This window comes from Podarcis pityusensis (assembly GCF_964106645.2).
Source record: "Podarcis pityusensis genome assembly, chromosome: 16".
NCBI classification, from domain to species: Eukaryota; Metazoa; Chordata; class Lepidosauria; order Squamata; family Lacertidae; genus Podarcis; species Podarcis pityusensis.
This window is the reverse complement of record NC_138041.1, coordinates 7767568-7785400: the sequence shown is the minus strand read 5'-3', so window position 1 is coordinate 7785400 and position 17833 is coordinate 7767568. Positions and strand designations below refer to the sequence as shown.

The window sequence follows — 17833 nt, the reverse complement described above, 5'->3', positions numbered from 1 at the left end:
TCCCTCTGACACCCTCTTTCAACCCAGTTGCACTGCCTATGCTGCAGCCCTTGCCCCCGACACTGGCCTTTACCTTGGCTGTCAATGACGCTCTGCACCACCTCCTCCAGCCCCACCATGTAGATGAACTCGCTGTTGGCTGCGCTGGGCAGGAAGTGGAGCAAAGGGGCGGGCGGTTTGGGGGGCGGGATCTCCAGGAGGGTCTTTTCCAGTTGCTTGCGCAAGGCGAGCTTGGCGGCCGCCTGGGAGTTGGCGGCGTCGTTGAGCGCGCTGGGGCTGGGCAGGGGCGACGACACCCGGTTCACCGTGCCCGGCTGGATGTGGGAGGCAAGGTTCATGTAGATGGCGGACGACGTGGTGCGCTGGCAGGGGACGGCCGAGCTGGACTGCTGCAGAGGAAAGGCGCAGGAGAGTAGAGGGGACAAGAAAGAAAATGTTAAAGGTGTGCGGCCCACCAAGGCTTTTCTCTCTGACCTTTGGGACTCTCTCCAGGCCACGCCCCCTTCACTACAGGCCACGCCCCCTCACCAGCAGCCCTGCTTCACACCCTCCTTGAGTGTTTTTGCCTGTCTGGAATGTGGCCTTCAACTGATCACACAAACTTAATAAATAAATAGCTAAAATAAAAATAAATAAATAGGTAAACGACCCCTGGACGGTTAAGTCCAGTCAAAGGAGACTATGGGGTTGTGGCACTCATTTCGCTTTCAGGCCAAGGGAGCCGGCATTTGTCCACAGACAGCTTTCCGGGTCATGTGGCTAGCCTGACTAAACCGCTTCCGGCGCAACAAAACACCGTGACGGAAAATAGAGAGCATGGAAATACTGTTTACCTTCCCACCGCGGTGGCACCTATTTATCTACTTGTACTGGTGTGCTTTCGAACTGCTAGGTTGGCAAGAGCTGGGACAGAGCAACGGGAGCTCACCCCATTGTGGGGATTCGAACCACCAATCTTCTGATCAGCAAGCCCAAGAGGCTCAGTGGTTTAGACCATAGGGCCACCCGTTTCCCTTAATAAATAAATAAAACCTAGCTTGCTGTACAAAGGTGATCTATGCACCCATTGCTCGACCCACTTTTGTCTCTGGCCCCTCCCGCCACTGAGGTTATCCATGTGGAAATGCTATTCTTGGGCTCCACAAAGTCCTACCCCCAGTTTCAAACTGCCGTGTGGGCAAGGTGGCCGTGTAAGAAGATCAGACCCACTGGCCCTCCCACCCTTTCCAGGCTGCTTTACTCACTGGCTGGTAGCTGATGGCGGGGCTCATGCTCGGAGTGGTGGTGCGGATGAGGCCCGGTTTTGGAGGGACACGTTGCCCTTGGAGCTGGGCGGGGTTTGGTGCGATGACGCGCTGCGACATAAGCATGTGGGGGAGGGTCGTGTTGGTGGCGGACCGGATGACGCTGTGACCCTGCTCCAAAGAGGAGAAAAGTGTGTGTTTTAGAGAGATGGAGAGCATGGAACAAAGGCGAGGTTTGCAACTTCTTCTGCGGTGCTGCATCTACAAAGCACATCCCCATGTCATTCCCAGTAGGGCGTACCTGGGACCTGGGGCTCAAAGCAGGTTAGGGAAGGCTGATCTATACCCCACTGGCAGCCTGAACTTGGGACCTCTTGTCTGCAAAGCACGTGCATCCATCCAAACTACAGCTACTATTCTAGCCCTCATTGGATAACTGTATGATTTAAATCGGAAGCTGCCTTATCCTGAATCCAGGCAGCTCAGTGTTGTTGATGCTGACGGACAGTAGCTCTTTCTCAGCTTTACTTGGGAGATTCAGGTATACAGCAGCTCCCCCTCCCCCTTTCCTCATAGGACAGGTGCCCTAACCCCCTTATCGCCATGCCAGGCCAGGGCCGTGAGCCAAAAGTCCATTAAAAACCTTTCCCGAAAATAAAAACTGTGCTACTGATTTCCAGTCCTTTGAACTGTGGCATTTTCTACAGGGACAGCCGGAGGCATGGGTGCGCAGGTAGGTCTTCATAAACTGACTTTTGAAGAAAAATAACTTCCCAGGAAAGCTGCCCCTGTGCTGCTCCTGAGCGACTTGGCACGGTTTCCATTCCAGTGAAAAGGCCCCTTCTTCCAACTTGGTGGAGTTTGCACAGAAAAATAAAGGTCAGCACAGCACTGATGGACTTCTGGGAACTGCGACAATGATGCCGGAGGGAGGGGAGGGGATTTCTTGGAAGCTGCTGGACAGACCTATGAAGTAGGGGTGGGCAATTGGATCTGGCTGGCAGGCCAGATCCTTTATATCCCCCTATGCCCCAGTGCATCAAGTTTGACAGGTGGGCGGAGCCACCCACCTGTCAATCAAGAGACTCCCCCAGCATGGTTAGAAATCAAACTGAGCAGGTTCAAAGTTCTCGCAAGATGATACTTTCATTTTAATTCCAATTTGCATCTGACGTTTTTCATCATTTGTAGCCTATAGTATTTTAGATGTATGTATGCTTTTATCCCTTGCATTATATTGTATTTTAAGCAAGCATATGTTTCACTGCTCATGCTTTTATTTCCGGCATGCTCTTAGTGGGTCTGCGAATGCATAATAAAGGATTTGATCTGGTTTGAACAGCACAGACAAAAGGCTTCCTGGGAACTGCTTTACGAGGGGAGCAGTCGATCCAGAAAGGGAGGTAAAAATATAAGGCCTTTACCTCCCTTATACCAGATGCTCTAGGGCAGGTGGGCATGTCTAGGCCCAATCAGACTCATGGGATGGAGGTTTGTTGCCCCTGCGCTAAACAGAAAAATCCGCTTTGCTGCTCTATGGCAAGGTAGATGAGAAAAGAGGCAGGAACAAATGAGGCACCGCCTCCATTTACAGCCAGGTCCACATCCCAGGCATGTACAGTATAGGTATGGCACAGAAAACATTCAACAGGGCCTGAAATAAGCACATGGCCTCGAGGTTCCATGTCCTGCAGCTCAACCAAGAGAGATATGAACCAAAGGGACCTGTGTGGTTCTGTATCATGCCACTAAGATACTCAGACGTAAGAAGAGCTTGCTGGATCAGGCCAATGGCCCATCAAGTACAGCATTCTTTTCCCCTGGAGAGAAATTGGTAAGCAGGACTTGAGCACAAGACAGCTCTTCTCTCCTGTGGCTTGCAGCAGTGGCTATTCAGAAGCATTACTACCTCTAACTGTGACTCTTTTTAAATCAAAACTGACTGGAATAAAAAGTTCTTTGGCTGCACAACACAAGTGTGATCGGGGCAACAGCATTTTGTCTTCAAAAATGCACAGAAAGGGGAGAAGATGTGTGGATTTTCCCACTTGGACAACAGTCAAATTAACAAAGCTGGTTATTATACAGAATTAATAGTTTTGGGACGAGCTAATTACGTGCGGCTGATTATGGCGACACCAGGCAGCTAAGCAAACCGCTTTAGTATATAGAAAAGTGAACACCTTAACTCTGCTCTGACTGTTAACGCTTAGGAGTATCTCGTCTCCCATCACAACAGCTACACAGCCATGGCTCCAGAAATGAGGTGCTCATGAAATGGGACACAGAAGGGGACAGGCCGCCTCTTACCTGTAATGTTCGGAGGTTTTGGGGCTCAACCCCTTGAGCTCCAGGCCGGGAGGGAAGTTTGGACAGAGCCTGCTGTCCGACATGGGCAGGAGATGGCTGGACAATAGATGCTGCGTTTTGGACAACCGGAGTCTAGAGGAGAGAAAGAAAATAGGGAGACTCGAGTGATTGGGATGCACTAAAGCTCTCCATCTCTGGAGCAGAGTTTTGTTGGCTCAAAGTTGGAGGAAATGTTCACTTTACGCAAAGATAAAACTTACACTTCCGGAGTAATGGGGAGGTGCACCCACTTTGCAATGGTGGGGCAGCCCAGTTAATAGGGCCCTGGTCTGCCCTGTCAGTCAGGTCTCAGAAACTGCGGGAGAGCATGCATTGCAGGGACTGGCGATGCCAGTGGAGACTAGTCTGCTTGGGCAAATGGGGCACTGTCCCCCTCCCCAATCTCAGCCAGCCCCCAGCCTCACAACAAGCCCAGGGGGTAGTCTTGGTTGTCCTGTCCCCTCCCCCCATCTCCATTCTACCTTTGTAGAACTCAGCAGGGGGGAGAGGAGGAGGATGGGGAACAAAACTACAATCTGATGGCTCTGCTTGCCACCGGCTCTCTGGTGCCACCTGCTGTTGGGCTCCCTGCCTTCTGCCCTACCAGTCCCCCATGGTCCCTGGCCACTTCTGGGTGATGCCTCTGAGAATCTCCGTATACAGAGAGGGAAATCAGCGTCACACACCCACGGTCTCCTTGCTCCAATGAGTAAAGGGTGATGGACGGATCCTATGTGGCAGCTGACATTTCCAAGGCGCAGTGTTGTGCCCTGGTGGGAAGCCTGGGTGCCCTCCTGCGATTTGCCAGAATGGCCCCACCCAAGCCTTACCTTTTGCACCACGTTCTCCTTCTGCAGCTGGCTCTGCCGTAGCTTCTTCAGCAGCACCAGCCGGGCCTCCTCCAGCCGCAGCTCGTCCCGCAGCTGCTTGATGAGCTGCTGCCTCTCCTCAATGCCTTTGCCCTGTGGTGGAGGAGGAGGAGGAGGAGGAGGAGGAGAAAGGAAGGTTAAGAGACACTTGCAGTTCGGCTGCCAGCCCACACCCATCAAGCAGGACTGCTTGGTCTGGAAGCACCACTCTTCGGCTGTGGCCACCATGGTCACCACAGCTAGGGATGATGGGACTCCAGCTCTCATCAGACCTGGGCAGCATGGCCAATGGTCAGGGATGATGGGATTTGCAGTCCATTTGGAGAATGGACACATCCCCTGTCCTGCCAGGAATTATGCAGCTACAATTCTCAGAGGGGTTTAACAATTAATCCCTCTTCTCAGGAAACTGGGAATTGTAGCTCTTGTTATGGGGAACAAGAGGCCTGCTAATGACTCTCAGCTCAAACTGACCCTCAACAAACTACAGCTCCCAGACTTCTTGCGCCGGGGGAGCCATTTTAAAGTGGTGTCACAGCACTTTAAACCTGTTGTATGAATGTGGCCTGTGAAGACACTTGGCTGTGGTAGCTTCAAAACGAGAAACAAACAGCCACCTGAAGAAGCATTCTGTGTGGCCTGAGAGCTTGCACACACTCTTTCGCAGCTTAAGGATGTGCTCAGTCCCTTGGCCTGAGGAGCCACTTACCTTGAACATTTCCAGATTGGCAGCCTTGAGCCTCTCTTCCATGCGGGAACTGGAACGGGGACTGGAGGCCTCATTATCAGAAAGGACAATGATGTCTGGCGAGGGGGTGAGCCGTCCCCTGTCCTGGTCACTGCTGAATTAAAAAAGAAAAGGATGGGGAATTATGAGAAAGATGCTGAGCTGCACATCTCTCTCTCTCTCTCTCTCTCTCTCTCTCTCTGTGTGTGTGTGTGTGTGTGAGACCCACAGTATGTAACGCAGGAAGGGGACCCTTTGGCTCTTCAGACGTTATTAACGCCGAACATCAGCTGGGGCTGATGGGAGTTGGGAGTCTGACAATGCCTGGAAGGCCTCACAAGTTCTCCATCCCTGTTTTAATTTTTCTGAGTTCAAGAGACATTCCAGCTGGGCAAAAACACTCAAAGAGAGTGAAGCAAGGCCCAGAGAAGGGCAATGCACAGGGAGAGGTGTGTGCCTGGGGAAGAGTCCTGAGGGTCACCTTTTGCCCGAGGCTGTCCAACCCTGATGCAGAAAGCCATGGAGACAGCAAACACTGGGGCTCATCTCTACCAAGGACAGATCGTTGGCTCTATAGCCTTCTCTTCCATGTCTATTTCCTTACATTTCTCTGCTGCAATCCTTACTGGGATAATCGATTGCATCGGTGGGTGGACTGAAGGTCTGATCAAGAAGGCTGAATTTGAAAACATCTGACAGCGAGAAAGCAACATGGGTATGCTGGTTGTGTGTGCAATGAATGTGGCCCCGTGACAGGGATCCTTCCTAGCCTTGAGATGCTCTCAGTGGATACGTCAGAGGCACCACACACTCTCTGACGCCAAGAGCTTTCCTGTGCACATTGTGCAGAATCACAACAGGTTCTAAGAATGTTAATAAGACCCCTGCTGCTGGGATCAGGCCAAAAGGGCCCATCTTGGCCAGTGTCCCACTCTCACAGTGACCAAGCAGATGCCATGGTGGGAAGCTTGCCATAAGGACCCTAGTTCGACGGCCACCTTCCCCACCTGTGATTCAGAGGCATATTGGGCTGGTACACTTCCAGACTGCAGGCCCCATGTGAGTGCCACAGCGTTCAATAAGAAAACACAGAAGCCTGCGTTGCATGTAGAAAGCTAGCAAATCAGGAGAAAAGACTGAAACCCCTTCCTTAGCCATGAATAACACGAGAAGAGCCCTAAGGCTGGATCAGGCAGCCAACCTATTGCCAGCTGAGCTCCATTGGTTTTTGGCTGCCCATTATTTCACTGCCCTGAAAGAAAACCAGCCTTGCAAACTGTCATTTAAGCTAGTCACCTGTGGCGAGTTAGTGTCGCCTTCAGGCAATCAGAGGTGTGTGTGCGTGTGTGTGACCAAAAATGGCTCCTTTCTGTCACTCCACATTTTGCTAGCCTAGCTGAGTAGGAGAGTGACGCTTGTGGATTTGTTTGCAAGCCAGGCTCCTTCCACCAGGAAAGAAGGAAAATTAGCTGCTACTCTTATTCAAACAGGAATAAAAAGTCACATTTTCAAGATTCTGCTTTATATTAAAACAAGATTCTGCTTTATATTAAAACAAGAGGGAGATAAGCCAGTGTGTCCTGAATTCAGGGGTGTTTGCTTGTTAACCCCACCAATTAACTGACAGGAGGTCAACCTCTAATCCTCAATTAACATGTAGTTGGCCAATTAATTTGGTTCAAGCAGGGAATTAGATTTTCTAGGAGATGAACAAGCCAGGCACCATGAATATTTCTGGTTCCTGTGAAGGAGCTGCAGAACCAAAATGGGGGCAGGGAGCAATGAGGAAGACTGATTCTAAGGGGAATGCTCCATGAAAAGCCAGAAAGGGCGTGTGGCAAGAAATATTAAACTAGAGAAACTGCAAAATAAAGAAAATGGGACATATAAGAGAAGCCCCAGAGTTTTCACAAGGAAAGAGGATATACCTGAACTCCATACTCATCGCAACCTTGGAAAGATTCTCCCTTTCAGGAAGAGATTTGTAAGCAGGGTCTGGGTCAAACGGTGACCTGGAAGTGGAATCGCTGGGCAACCAGCAGCGGCCGCCACTTCCTGTCACTCGGAGACGGGGCGATGTCATCCAGCGGTAACCAAGCGCTGCTGCCATGCTTTATGACATCACACAGGGCTTTTTTTGTTGGCAATTAACCCCCCTCCCAAAATCAGCATTGTAACAGGAAAATTGTCTCTGCCCTTGACTTTGGCTGACCAATGGGCATTGTGTGTAAATTTATGCTATTGGCACAGTTTATTTTGTGCACACGACTAGGGCTTTTGTAAAATTAAGGCTGGGAGGGTGTGTGTGCCTCAAATACTAGAGAGGAACAGTTGAAAGGGAGGAGCAGAACAACTAGGAATGGGGCTAAAGGAGAGAGGGAGGGCTGGGCAGAGCGTGCTCGTGAACACGCATATCCCCCCATGCACTAAGCATCAGACACACAGGTGATGTACACATTAGCATACCGAAACACAGGGAGATCATTCTCTCCCTGCCCCCCCCCCCATTTCAAGTCACATTTTAACACTGTCATACGCAGCTGGCAGGGGTGCCTTCACTTGAAGAGCATTATCTGATTTGTTTCCCTAGGCCTGCAACTCCTCCCAAAACTCCTATTAAGTGAAGCTGTCATCTGAGCATGCTCAATGGCTGTCTCAAATGGACACACCTCACAAGCTTAACGGTGAGTTACTTTTTCAAATCGGATGGAAGCAGGTTTGAGGGAAAGCACACCAAACAGCAGGATTTCTCAAGAGAGTACAGGATACATATGGCATGTGGCTTGTGTCATGTGTGCTCGGCTTCAGAAACCAGCAGTGGGAGAGCAGTGGACGAGGAGTAAAGGGTAATGTGCACACGGCCACATATTCCCTTTGTACTAAGCCTCGAAAGCCACAACTTTTCTGTTTTTACACATTTGAAGCATTCCCAAGAGGACAAGGCGCATGCTCCCACAAAAGAGGGAATTCTGAAAAGGTGGAATTCCATGTTATAAGGAACCCAGTGCAATATTCTACCAACTGATATAGGGGCCATACATTTTCAAAACCTCTGCCACCATGAGGCCCAAATGATGCCCTCCATGCTTTTCAAACTTTTCTCTGACACAATGAGGGATGGAAGCCCGAGGGGCTCTTGTAAGCCTCTAGATGAGAGCTGCACTTCTTAGGATCCTGACAAGAGCAACAGGCCTCGGCTTCAAGGCATTAGCATACACTGTGCCTCAGGTATGAAACTGGAGGACGACACCAGTGCACACACAGAGCTCCGTACAGTCAGAAGACGGACACATTAACTTCAAGCACACTGAAGCTCCACGAGCAATGAGACGGATTATGTTTCGGTATAACGGATTGCATCCAGCTAAATCCTACTCTAGACTAGACCCATCAAAATCACGGCCATAATGAACTAGAATCCATCAACGGTCTTACTCTGAGTAGGATCTAGCCTGCTTCAATCGCAATCCGTATCATAAGCTTTGCCTACTCACTTCATGCCATGAAATCACTTTGTGGTTTATGAAAACTGTAATCGGGTCCTTAGCCTTTCAGTCATCATTTTTTTGTTGAAGCTTTTTTCCCGAGGGGGCGGGGAGGATCAACTCCTTGCAATTATTTCTTCCTTTGACAGGGATCTTAAGATTTTTCCCTCCCTCTCTCTACAGGAAAGTGGGACTGGTGTGGCCAACGTTGCACAGCTCTCCCCCAGCACAGATGGCTTTATGTCACACTTCAGGAGGGGGGCGGGTGGAACAAAGCGTCAAGCACACTAAACTTTAATCAATCTGAAGCGAGGGAAAATGCCACTCTGAAGGGAGACTGAGTGCCTGAAAAGGCTATTTTCAGAACCCATAGGTTCACACAGATCCCGACCTGCTCTGTAACCCTCAGCCTTTCACAGAAAGCAACGGATTTGCAAGGGGGTGGGAGAACTGTGGCTCTCTGGAGCATGCTGGACTCCTAATTCCCATCAGCCCCAGCAGTCAGCATGAGCCAAGGGGTTACCATGGATGATGGGACTCCAGGCAGACCTGGAGGGCACCATATCGTTGAGTTCAAAAAGCAACCCTCCACTACAACTTCTTCACATGGTGCACAGCTGAGCTATGAACTTGCCCTCACAGAAGACAGTGGTGGCCGCCAACCAAGACGGCTTTAAAAGAGGATTGGACAAATTCACGAAAGAGAAAGCTATCAATGGCTACTACCCACAATGGCTGTGCTCTGCCTCCACGGTCAGAGGCCGCAGGGCTTCTGAATCCCAGTTCCTGGAAAATGCAGGAGGGCTGAGGGCTCTCGTGCTCGGGGTCCTGCCTGGGGGTTTCCCATGGGGATCTGGCTGGCCACTGCAAGAACAGGGCACTGGACTAGATGGGCCACTGGCCTGATCCAGCAGGGCTCTTCTTATGTTCTTTATCAATGCAACACCTGTCCTCCTGCTTCTTAACTTCCATCAGCCCTAACCACTGCCCATGCTAGCTGTCGTCGGCCAGAATCTAACACCCTCTAGAGGTGCACAGATTTCCACGCCCCTAGTGTAAAGAGACTGCAGAGCTTCTCTCCCCACTTCTTTGGGGTCTTGGGGAAAGGTTGTGTATGCAGAAGTGTTGCTACAGGCATTATTTTACCTAGGGTGGAAAATACAAACTACCCCACTAACCCCCGATTAACACCGAAACACAACTGAGCAAGATCCTCTGCGGCGGATCAGTCCCCCTGGGTCTGATCTGTCCAGCTCTTCCAATTCCGCCTGCCTCCTCCTCTTGCCTGATGGGAGGGGTTATGGGTGGATGGCTTTAAAAGAGGATTCGACAAATTCAAGGAGGAAAGAGGCTACCATCCATAATGGCTATGCTCTGCCTCCTCTAGGCTGTAGGCTTTTCTGATGTTCTTAGGGGGTCTTCTTTGAGCAGTCGGAAACAGCCTTCTGCTAACCAAGCCCCGCACCCCGAGCTCCCCAGAAGATCCTTCTGTTCGAGTGTAAAGGGAACAAGAGGATGATGATGACCGGCGGGCAGGGGCGGAAGAGCAGATGGCAGGCAGGCAGCCTGGGCTGCCGCCATCAGCATTGCCACCCGCCAAACAGAGTGGCACCCGTGGCGCTTCCTGCCTTAGAGACGCTTTGCTCCCTCCCACGGCTGGCACTGCGCCTCTGAGCTGCGCGAGTGAGTCAGGATTTCACATCTTGAGATGGAGCCCATGTCAGTCAAACCTTGGGGCTGGTTGACACCTGTTCCCTCCCCCTGGACCAGTGATAAAGGCAGGGGCGGGCGGGCAGATTGAAGGATGTAATGAGGTCCCCACGCACTGGGGGCGAAGAGACTATGGGTGCAGCATCCTGGGAGAACAACCGTTTGCAGTTTGGTTGGCCAGTGTGAGAACAGGATACTGGACTAGAGGGGCCACTGGCCTGATCCAGCAAGCAAGGGCCCATGCTTTTATGCAATGCCCACTGAGCACAGCATTCAAAACAAAGCAATCAACTCAAGCAAACCCTTCCAGCAAAATACCAGAGCAGCTGAGATTTTGCTAAAGAAGAACTAGCATAGGGGTGCTGATGCCAGACCAGCCCAGGACCTTTTGCCGCCTGAGGCAGTAGACAAGGTGGCAATGTCCCCCTTTCACACGGAGAAACCGACTGGAATGCCTCTTCCTCTATTACTGGCAGCATGACTGAACTAAGCCAGGATATGGCTGGGGGGTGAAGGGGAGAGCTGCAGCTCGGTGACAGAGCACCAGCTTTTTGTGCAGAAGGTTGTGCGTTCAATTCCCAGCATCTCCAGGTAGGGCCGGGAATGCCCCCTGCTTGAAACCCCAGAGAGCCACTGCCAGTCAGTGGAGGCAATATTGTGCTAGATGGACCAAGGGCAGCTTCCATCTGAGGGCACCGCGTCAGGTCAGGGGTGCAGTGTGTGGCCCACACAGGAGGCATGACTCTGTCCCCTCCCAGGACCTCACTGCTGTTGCCCAGCCTGAGACAGCCTGTTCCATGTCCTTTTTAACTGTTTTCGTTCGTTATTATGCTATGCATTTTTGTGTTTTTATATTGCAAACTGCCCTGTCATCTTCAGATGAAGGGTGGTATAGACATTTACTAAATTAAATAAATAAATAAATAAATAAATAACGGTAGGGCTGGAGATATGTGCATGCGCACACACGCACACGTGTCTGTGTAAGAGAACACCACATGAAACGAATTATATAAAAACCACAACTTGAGAGACATTTCATAGCATATTGGAATCAAGTGAAATTGACAAAGGATGGGTGTCAAAATACTGGCTCTGGAGGAAGCCCCTTGGGTCTTATACAAATAAGTTCTACTCAGAGTAGCCCCACTGAAATTAATAAGCCTGACCCAGATCCATTAACACATCTGCTTTGTCAATTACTGTGTTCCTCTGAAGAAGAAAATAACTGAACAGAATGTGATTGGCAACAACTCCCCTCATTGCCTTTGGGAAAAGGAAAGGCCTAGGAAGGGGCACCCAAAGCAAATAAATTAAATAAGCAGACCGCAATTATTGTAAGTGTGGCTATTCTAAAGTGATGAGTTAGATTTGCATCATTAAAAAATCTCATCTAGTTAGGAACATGGGAATCTGCCACATCAGGCAGGTCAGACCTTTCGTCCATTGAGCTCAGTGCTGTCTACACAGGCTGGCAGTGGCTTGCCAAAGTTTCAGACATATAATGTTCACAGTCTTAAGACATTCCACATAGTTGCACAGTATTGACAAGAACAAAAAGGGGAGATAAATAGATCCTTGAGCCAAGGGTGCTCCTATCCTTCTTAATGACAAATATTAAACTCCCTCCACACCAGGTTATGTCTTGCTGCTTTGTTCTCTTTAGATGACACGCAAAGGGATACCTCTTTTGCCAAGCATTTGGAGGAAGAGGGTAGGATGGTTTGGATGGATTTGATGAATTTATCCCCCAACTGTAGTGTCATTTTAGGGTGCTGCTTTTTTTTAAACGCTGCTGTCATTTCCATTATTTGCTCATTATTACATTTGTACTGCTCTCTCCCCTCCACAAGGAGCTCAACGTGGCATATGCGGGTTTCTCCCTCCTCGTTTTGTCCTCACAAGAACCATGCAAAGCAGGTTCGGCTGAAAGATATCAATTGGCCCAATGTCACCCCAGTGCGCTTCATGGCTGAGTGGAGGGTCTGAACCCTGGTTTCTCCCGGGTCCTAGTCCGACACTGTCTGACCGCTACACCCCACTCAGTGTACTGAAGCTTTTATTTTATCTTTAGTACAGAGCCCTATGACTGTAGAATGAAAGGTGGAATAGATATTCGTTCATTCATTCATTCATTCATTCATTCATTCATGCACTGGCTCGCTCCACTCACCAACCAAGACCCCCTGCCGTTCCCCCCACATTAACTCCCTAGTGCTTCCCTTTCCTACCCCATGCAACCACAAAACTCAATTTTCTTGGTCTCTTTGGTTTTTCTTCATGGAAACCCAGGATAAGGCACTACAAATCCTCCACTGGGGCTGCATGATGACAGCCTTACATATTTATGTATATAGGAAGATAAACACACAAACACAAAAGGGCTCCCTACCTTCTCTTTGCGCTCATGTCCACTGGCTCCTCATTGATGTTTTCCTTCCCCGGCCTCCCCGAAGACCGGCTGTCCGTGTGGGGCCTCATGTTCCCATTCAGCTTCTCCTCATAGACCTTTAGGCCGTCCTGCTTGACGGGCAGCTCATGGGGCACCTCGATGCCCGCCAGGTCCTTCCTCTTGAGCAGCGCCAGCATCTTGAGGCGCTCCATGGCCTCATGCCCTTCCATCTTCAGCCTCTTGGCCAGGACGTCATCCCGCTCGTCGGCTTGGTCCAGGCTCCGCTTCAAGAGATTCAGGCGCAGTGCGTCCTCTGTCATACGGTCCATCCTGCCATGGTAAGGGAGAGTAGAGGATATGGTCAGGGGGGAAACAAGGATGGCAAGGATGTGACACTCAGTATCACACCTCCAAAGCCAGGAATGGGGAACATGGGGCCCTCCAGATGTTGTTGGACTACGGCTCCCTTCAGTCCTCACTATTGGCCATGCTATTTGGGGATGGGTGTGAGTGTTGGAGCCCAAGAACAACTAGAGAGCAATAGGTTTCTGAGCCCTGTCCTAGGAAAATTTACAGAAAAGGAGAGTTCAATCAGTAGCTATTGGCCACAATGGCTAAAAACGGACACCCCCCCCCCCGAAAGTGCAGAAGAAGTCAACCTCTCAATACTCATTGCTGGGAACAATACCAAACCAAACCCTAGAGGCCTTCCTCCATATCCTGCTTGCTGGCTTCCCAGAGGCATCTGATGGGCCACCATGCAAAATGCCATTTGCATGGGTATGGTTTGAAGGCACACGGTTTCCGCTTTGCAGAAGCAAATCAGGTCTGGGTCTGGTCTGTGCCTGGATGGGATACCTCCTGAGAACCACATGCTAGCTGCCTTGGGTTCCAAGACTGGAGGAAAGGCAGGATATAAATGTAGGAAAATGAATGAATAAAGAGAGAGGAGTTTCAAGGAATCTAGCAGTTTTCAAGTTTCTTTCATTTCTAATCCTTAGGTCAGTTATTTTCACATTGGTTTGTGATTTGCCTTCACGAAAACTGATCAGAATTCTAGTGTGAGCTGCTCCCAGGATACACAGTTTTGGATGCAACTTTGCCTAATACACACGTTTGCAAAGCAACGTCCCCTAATATGCATGCCTGTATATTATTTTCACTGACAGATGTATTTTTATGCACACTTGACCCCACTTGCCCAGAGAATTGTGTTGCAAAATTCAGCGAGGTGTGAATTTTGCAGGACAGCTGTTTAGATTCACTTATTGTTTCAGAAAGCGCAATTTAGGTACTTTCACCTTTAAATGCGAACCAAACAGAATTTGTCCCTCATCCCTAATGGCCTCTCCCCCCTCCCCTCAGAAAAAGTAAAATACATTCTTCGGACATGTACTGACATTTGACAGCCTCGCTTGCAAGTCCTTAGAAGACACTAATCCACAAAAATCTCTCACTATATCGCTTGGCCACATATTTTTAGGCACTCAGCAGTCTAAATGAGTGAAGCTTCTGCTGGAAGCAACCACTTGTTTGCCACAGAGGAGCCAAGGTGCTACATGTGGCTGGGAAGCTTTTGAGAAGAACGCTAGTCCTGATACACTATCTGATTTCCTTTATAGAGAATTGTTGGGTTCCTCTTGGGCTGGAATGGGAGTTCGGACATTTATTGCTTTGTGCGTGGCAGTATATGATGTGGATAAACGAGTAGCTTTAAAAAGCAGCTTGCTTTTACAGTGACATTTGAGACAGGATTTCGAGGACAGGAGTGTAGCAGACTCATAATGAGTGTATCAGAACTAGAGATGTCAGAGAAGTCCATCGAAAATGGAAACAGAAATTGCTGGTGCCTGCTTAGTCGTCCCATGCCCAGAATAGAAATTAAATCCATCAAACACCAACATGTATTCACCATTTTCAGCCCACAAAGTATATATAAATGAGCAGTTCCTCACCATTCAAACTGTGTTTCCCTAGCATTTATAAGAAAGGTGTGGAAACAAGTCCTTAACGACATTAAATCCATAAATTACTTAAATAAGTATGCTAAACAGTGCACAGCAAGATGAGTAACATAGTATTTGGCAGAAACCGAACTGCAGTGGAATGGAAACAATGCTGAATGTGATGAAGGCAGGTGGAAACAGAAATCACCCTCGTTCTTACATCCCTAATCAGAACATATGAAGCCACTTGGGAATCAGACCGTCTCCTCTGATTGGTGGGAGCTGCCAGTGGTCTTGGGTTTGGAGGTCTTTTCCAGAAATGCCTGTTTCAATGGAGATGCCAGAAGATGAATTTGGCTTCCTCCACACAAATCCTATGCTCCAGAACTGAGCAGTGTGCCTGTCCCTCCGTTTTTCTATCTCATCTCCCTTCCCCGTTTTTGCTCCCGATGTTGATGGGATTCAGTGTATACTTTTCACACGTCTTTCTGTTCTATAGTGAAGGTTTCTCACTTGACAATCATTTACAAGCGCATTACATAACATGCAAACAAAAAATAGATTCCAAAGGATTTGATGTTGCTGAATGGGCTCAGAAAACTCTATGCAGTCTTCTGCTGAAGCTCAGGACATCCTCATTCTTGATCAGAGTCTTGCTTAATATGGTACCCTCTGGATGCTGCTGAACTCACAACTCCTGTTAGTCCCAGCAACAGTCAACATGGCCAGATGTCAGGGATGATGATGGGAGCTGGGAGCCTAGCAAGATCAAGAGGGGCTGGGGAAGGGTGGGAGAAATAAAAACAATACACTGAGCCTCGGCAGAGGATAGCAGGATTTCCCACTTTGTGGCTGCCATCCTTTGCTCTCGGGGGCTCCATGGATGATTCAGTGCAACCAGACCAAAGACTACCCAGCTCTGTTGCAGTAAGAGATTAATAAGAACCCAAGAACATAATTAGAGTCCTGCTGAACCAGGCCAGTGCCCCATACAGTCCAACATCCTGTTCTCACAGTGGCCGACCAGATGCCTGTGCGAAACCATAAAGCAGGACAACTCTCCCCTTTTGTGGCTTCCAGCAACTGGTCTTCAGAGGCCTACTGCCTCTGACGGTGGAGGGAGAACATAGCTGTCATGGCTAGTAGCTGGCGAAAGCCTTCTCTTCCGTTTATTTGTCCAATTCTCTTTTAAAGCCAAAGTTTATGGCCATTACTGCCTCCCGTGATGCAGTGCGTGAAGAAGGTATTTTATCTGCCCCGAATCTTGCATCATTCAGGATGTGCCATCCGCTCTAGTGTTATGAGAGACGGACGCTAAAAGCTATGACACTAAAGTCTCAGTCCCTGGTATAAACCAGGGAACCGCAATATAATGGAGGACCACCATAAGTGACCACTATCAGAAGGTTGTCCTTAAGGCACTCAGTGTTTGTTGTTTAGGGTTCTGTGAATTAACGGAAGAACTTTGTTCCTGGTCCAGTAAGCAGACTGGTAGCGCCAGGACACATCAAAAGCTGCCGCCGAGCCTCTGTGAGAAAAGTGGGGTACAAATCTTCATGAGCAGCAAAACCGGCTCAATAAACAATACGTTGGCATGCTTTCATCTGTCCTCAGACAACTTTTTATCACAGCCCTGAAGGCAAACCTCCACCTCCGGAGCAGGCTTGGCTGGGAACGCATTTTGGAGGACAAGCCCGGAGCCAGAAGACAGTCAGGCATGCAGGGACATGTTTAGAGGGAAGATGTGCATTGCAGACTCTCTCTGTGTGTGTCTGTGTGTGTGTGTGTGCGCGCACACACACACACACACACACACACTTAAGTGTATGTCTCAGAAACCAGTCCTTGTCAGGTGATTAAATCATTCCACTGCTGATTAATCACCTCCTTGTCTAACCAATTCATTGATTCCATTTTGATAAGGTTGCCTTTTTGACAAAAAAATTCCAACACAGAAGCCTTCTTTAAAAAAGAAAAAGAAGCTTAACAAAAAAGTTGTTTTTTTTATAAAAAAAACCACCACTCTGAGTTAGAATGAAACAATACCTTTAACAAAAATAGCCTCACAAAACTGTCATGTGGGTACTTAACACCAGCCCCACAAGCTAAAATTCAGCATCACAGAGTAGAATTGTACCTCAGCTACTGTATTACACATTTCAAAGCTTGCAAATGTGCTGCTGGATCAATCCTAAATGTGCTCAGAAGCAATTCTCACTGAGTCCAAGAGGGCTCACGCTCAATTTAAATGACAAATTAAGTCTGTAGTCTTAGGAACATAAGAGGAGCCTGGCTGCTGGATCAGGCCAATGGCCCAACTAGTCCAATGCACTGTTTTTGCAGAGTCCAACCAGATGCAAGCAGGACCTGGGCATAAGAACCCTCTTCTTTCCTGTGGTTTCCAGCAAGTTTAATCAGCCTTTTACAGCGGAAGCCGAGCACAGCAACTGTGGCCATTAACCACTGAAAGCCTATTCTCCACTGATTTCTCCAATCCTCTTTTAAAATCATCCAAGTTGGTGGCCATCACTTTCTCCTGCGGGCGTAGTTTAACTATGCGTTGTATGAGGAAGGGCTTTCTTCTATCTGTCCTGAATCTTCCAACATTCAGCTTTATTGGACACCCACGTGTTTCTTAGGATTACGAAAGTGGGAGGAAAACTTTGCTCTACCCACGCTCTCCATGCCATGCATAATTTTACGAACTTCTATCATGTCATCTCTTACTCGCCTATTCTCTAAGCTAGCATGTCCCAAATGCTTCAACCTTTTCATGTAGGGGAGTTCTTTATCTCAGTTGTTGCAAACTTGAGGTTGCTCCCGGGTAAATGTCTGGGGAAAGGCCGAAGACCATCTGCTTTGTGTGTGGAAGGTCCCAGGTTTAAAACCATCCATTTCTTCACAACCGTGAGGAGTGAAATCTTACTATTTTATTTCAGAGACCCACAACAGCTCACTGGAGAGAGCATCTGCTCTGCATGCAGAAGGCCGAGAGGTTCAATCTCCTGGCAGGGCTGGTAATATCCTACCTGAAACCCAGAAGAGTCACTGCCAATCGATATAGACAATAACAAGCTAGATGGACCAACAGTTGCTCAGTATAAAGCAGCT

The 17833-nt window shown here is 48.9% G+C and overlaps 1 protein-coding gene and 1 long non-coding RNA gene across 7 annotated transcripts in view; one reads left to right on the top strand and one right to left on the bottom strand.

Moving 5' to 3' along the window:
- The window catches only part of LOC308465176, a 154796-nt gene that overhangs the window by 60761 nt on the left and 76202 nt on the right, over positions 1-17833 (top strand). The gene's annotated exons all lie outside the window — the stretch shown is intronic.
- The window catches only part of GATAD2B (GATA zinc finger domain containing 2B), a 65454-nt gene that overhangs the window by 11669 nt on the left and 35952 nt on the right, over positions 1-17833 (bottom strand). For 2 of the 6 annotated variants that reach the window (XM_080984656.1, XM_080984657.1), the window contains exons 2-7: positions 12777-13106; positions 5172-5304; positions 4424-4555; positions 3555-3686; positions 1245-1415; positions 74-389 (exon numbers count right to left, since the gene is read on the bottom strand). In XM_080984656.1, coding sequence (XP_080840782.1) covers positions 74-389; positions 1245-1415; positions 3555-3686; positions 4424-4555; positions 5172-5304; positions 12777-13105 — 1213 coding nt within the window. In that variant the 5' untranslated portion in view covers position 13106. Of the gene's footprint in view, positions 1-73; positions 390-1244; positions 1416-3554; positions 3687-4423; positions 4556-5171; positions 5305-7117; positions 7315-12776; positions 13107-17833 lie in introns of those variants that run through there. The other 4 variants (XM_080984654.1, XM_080984655.1, XM_080984658.1 and 1 more) reach the window with 4 other exon arrangements.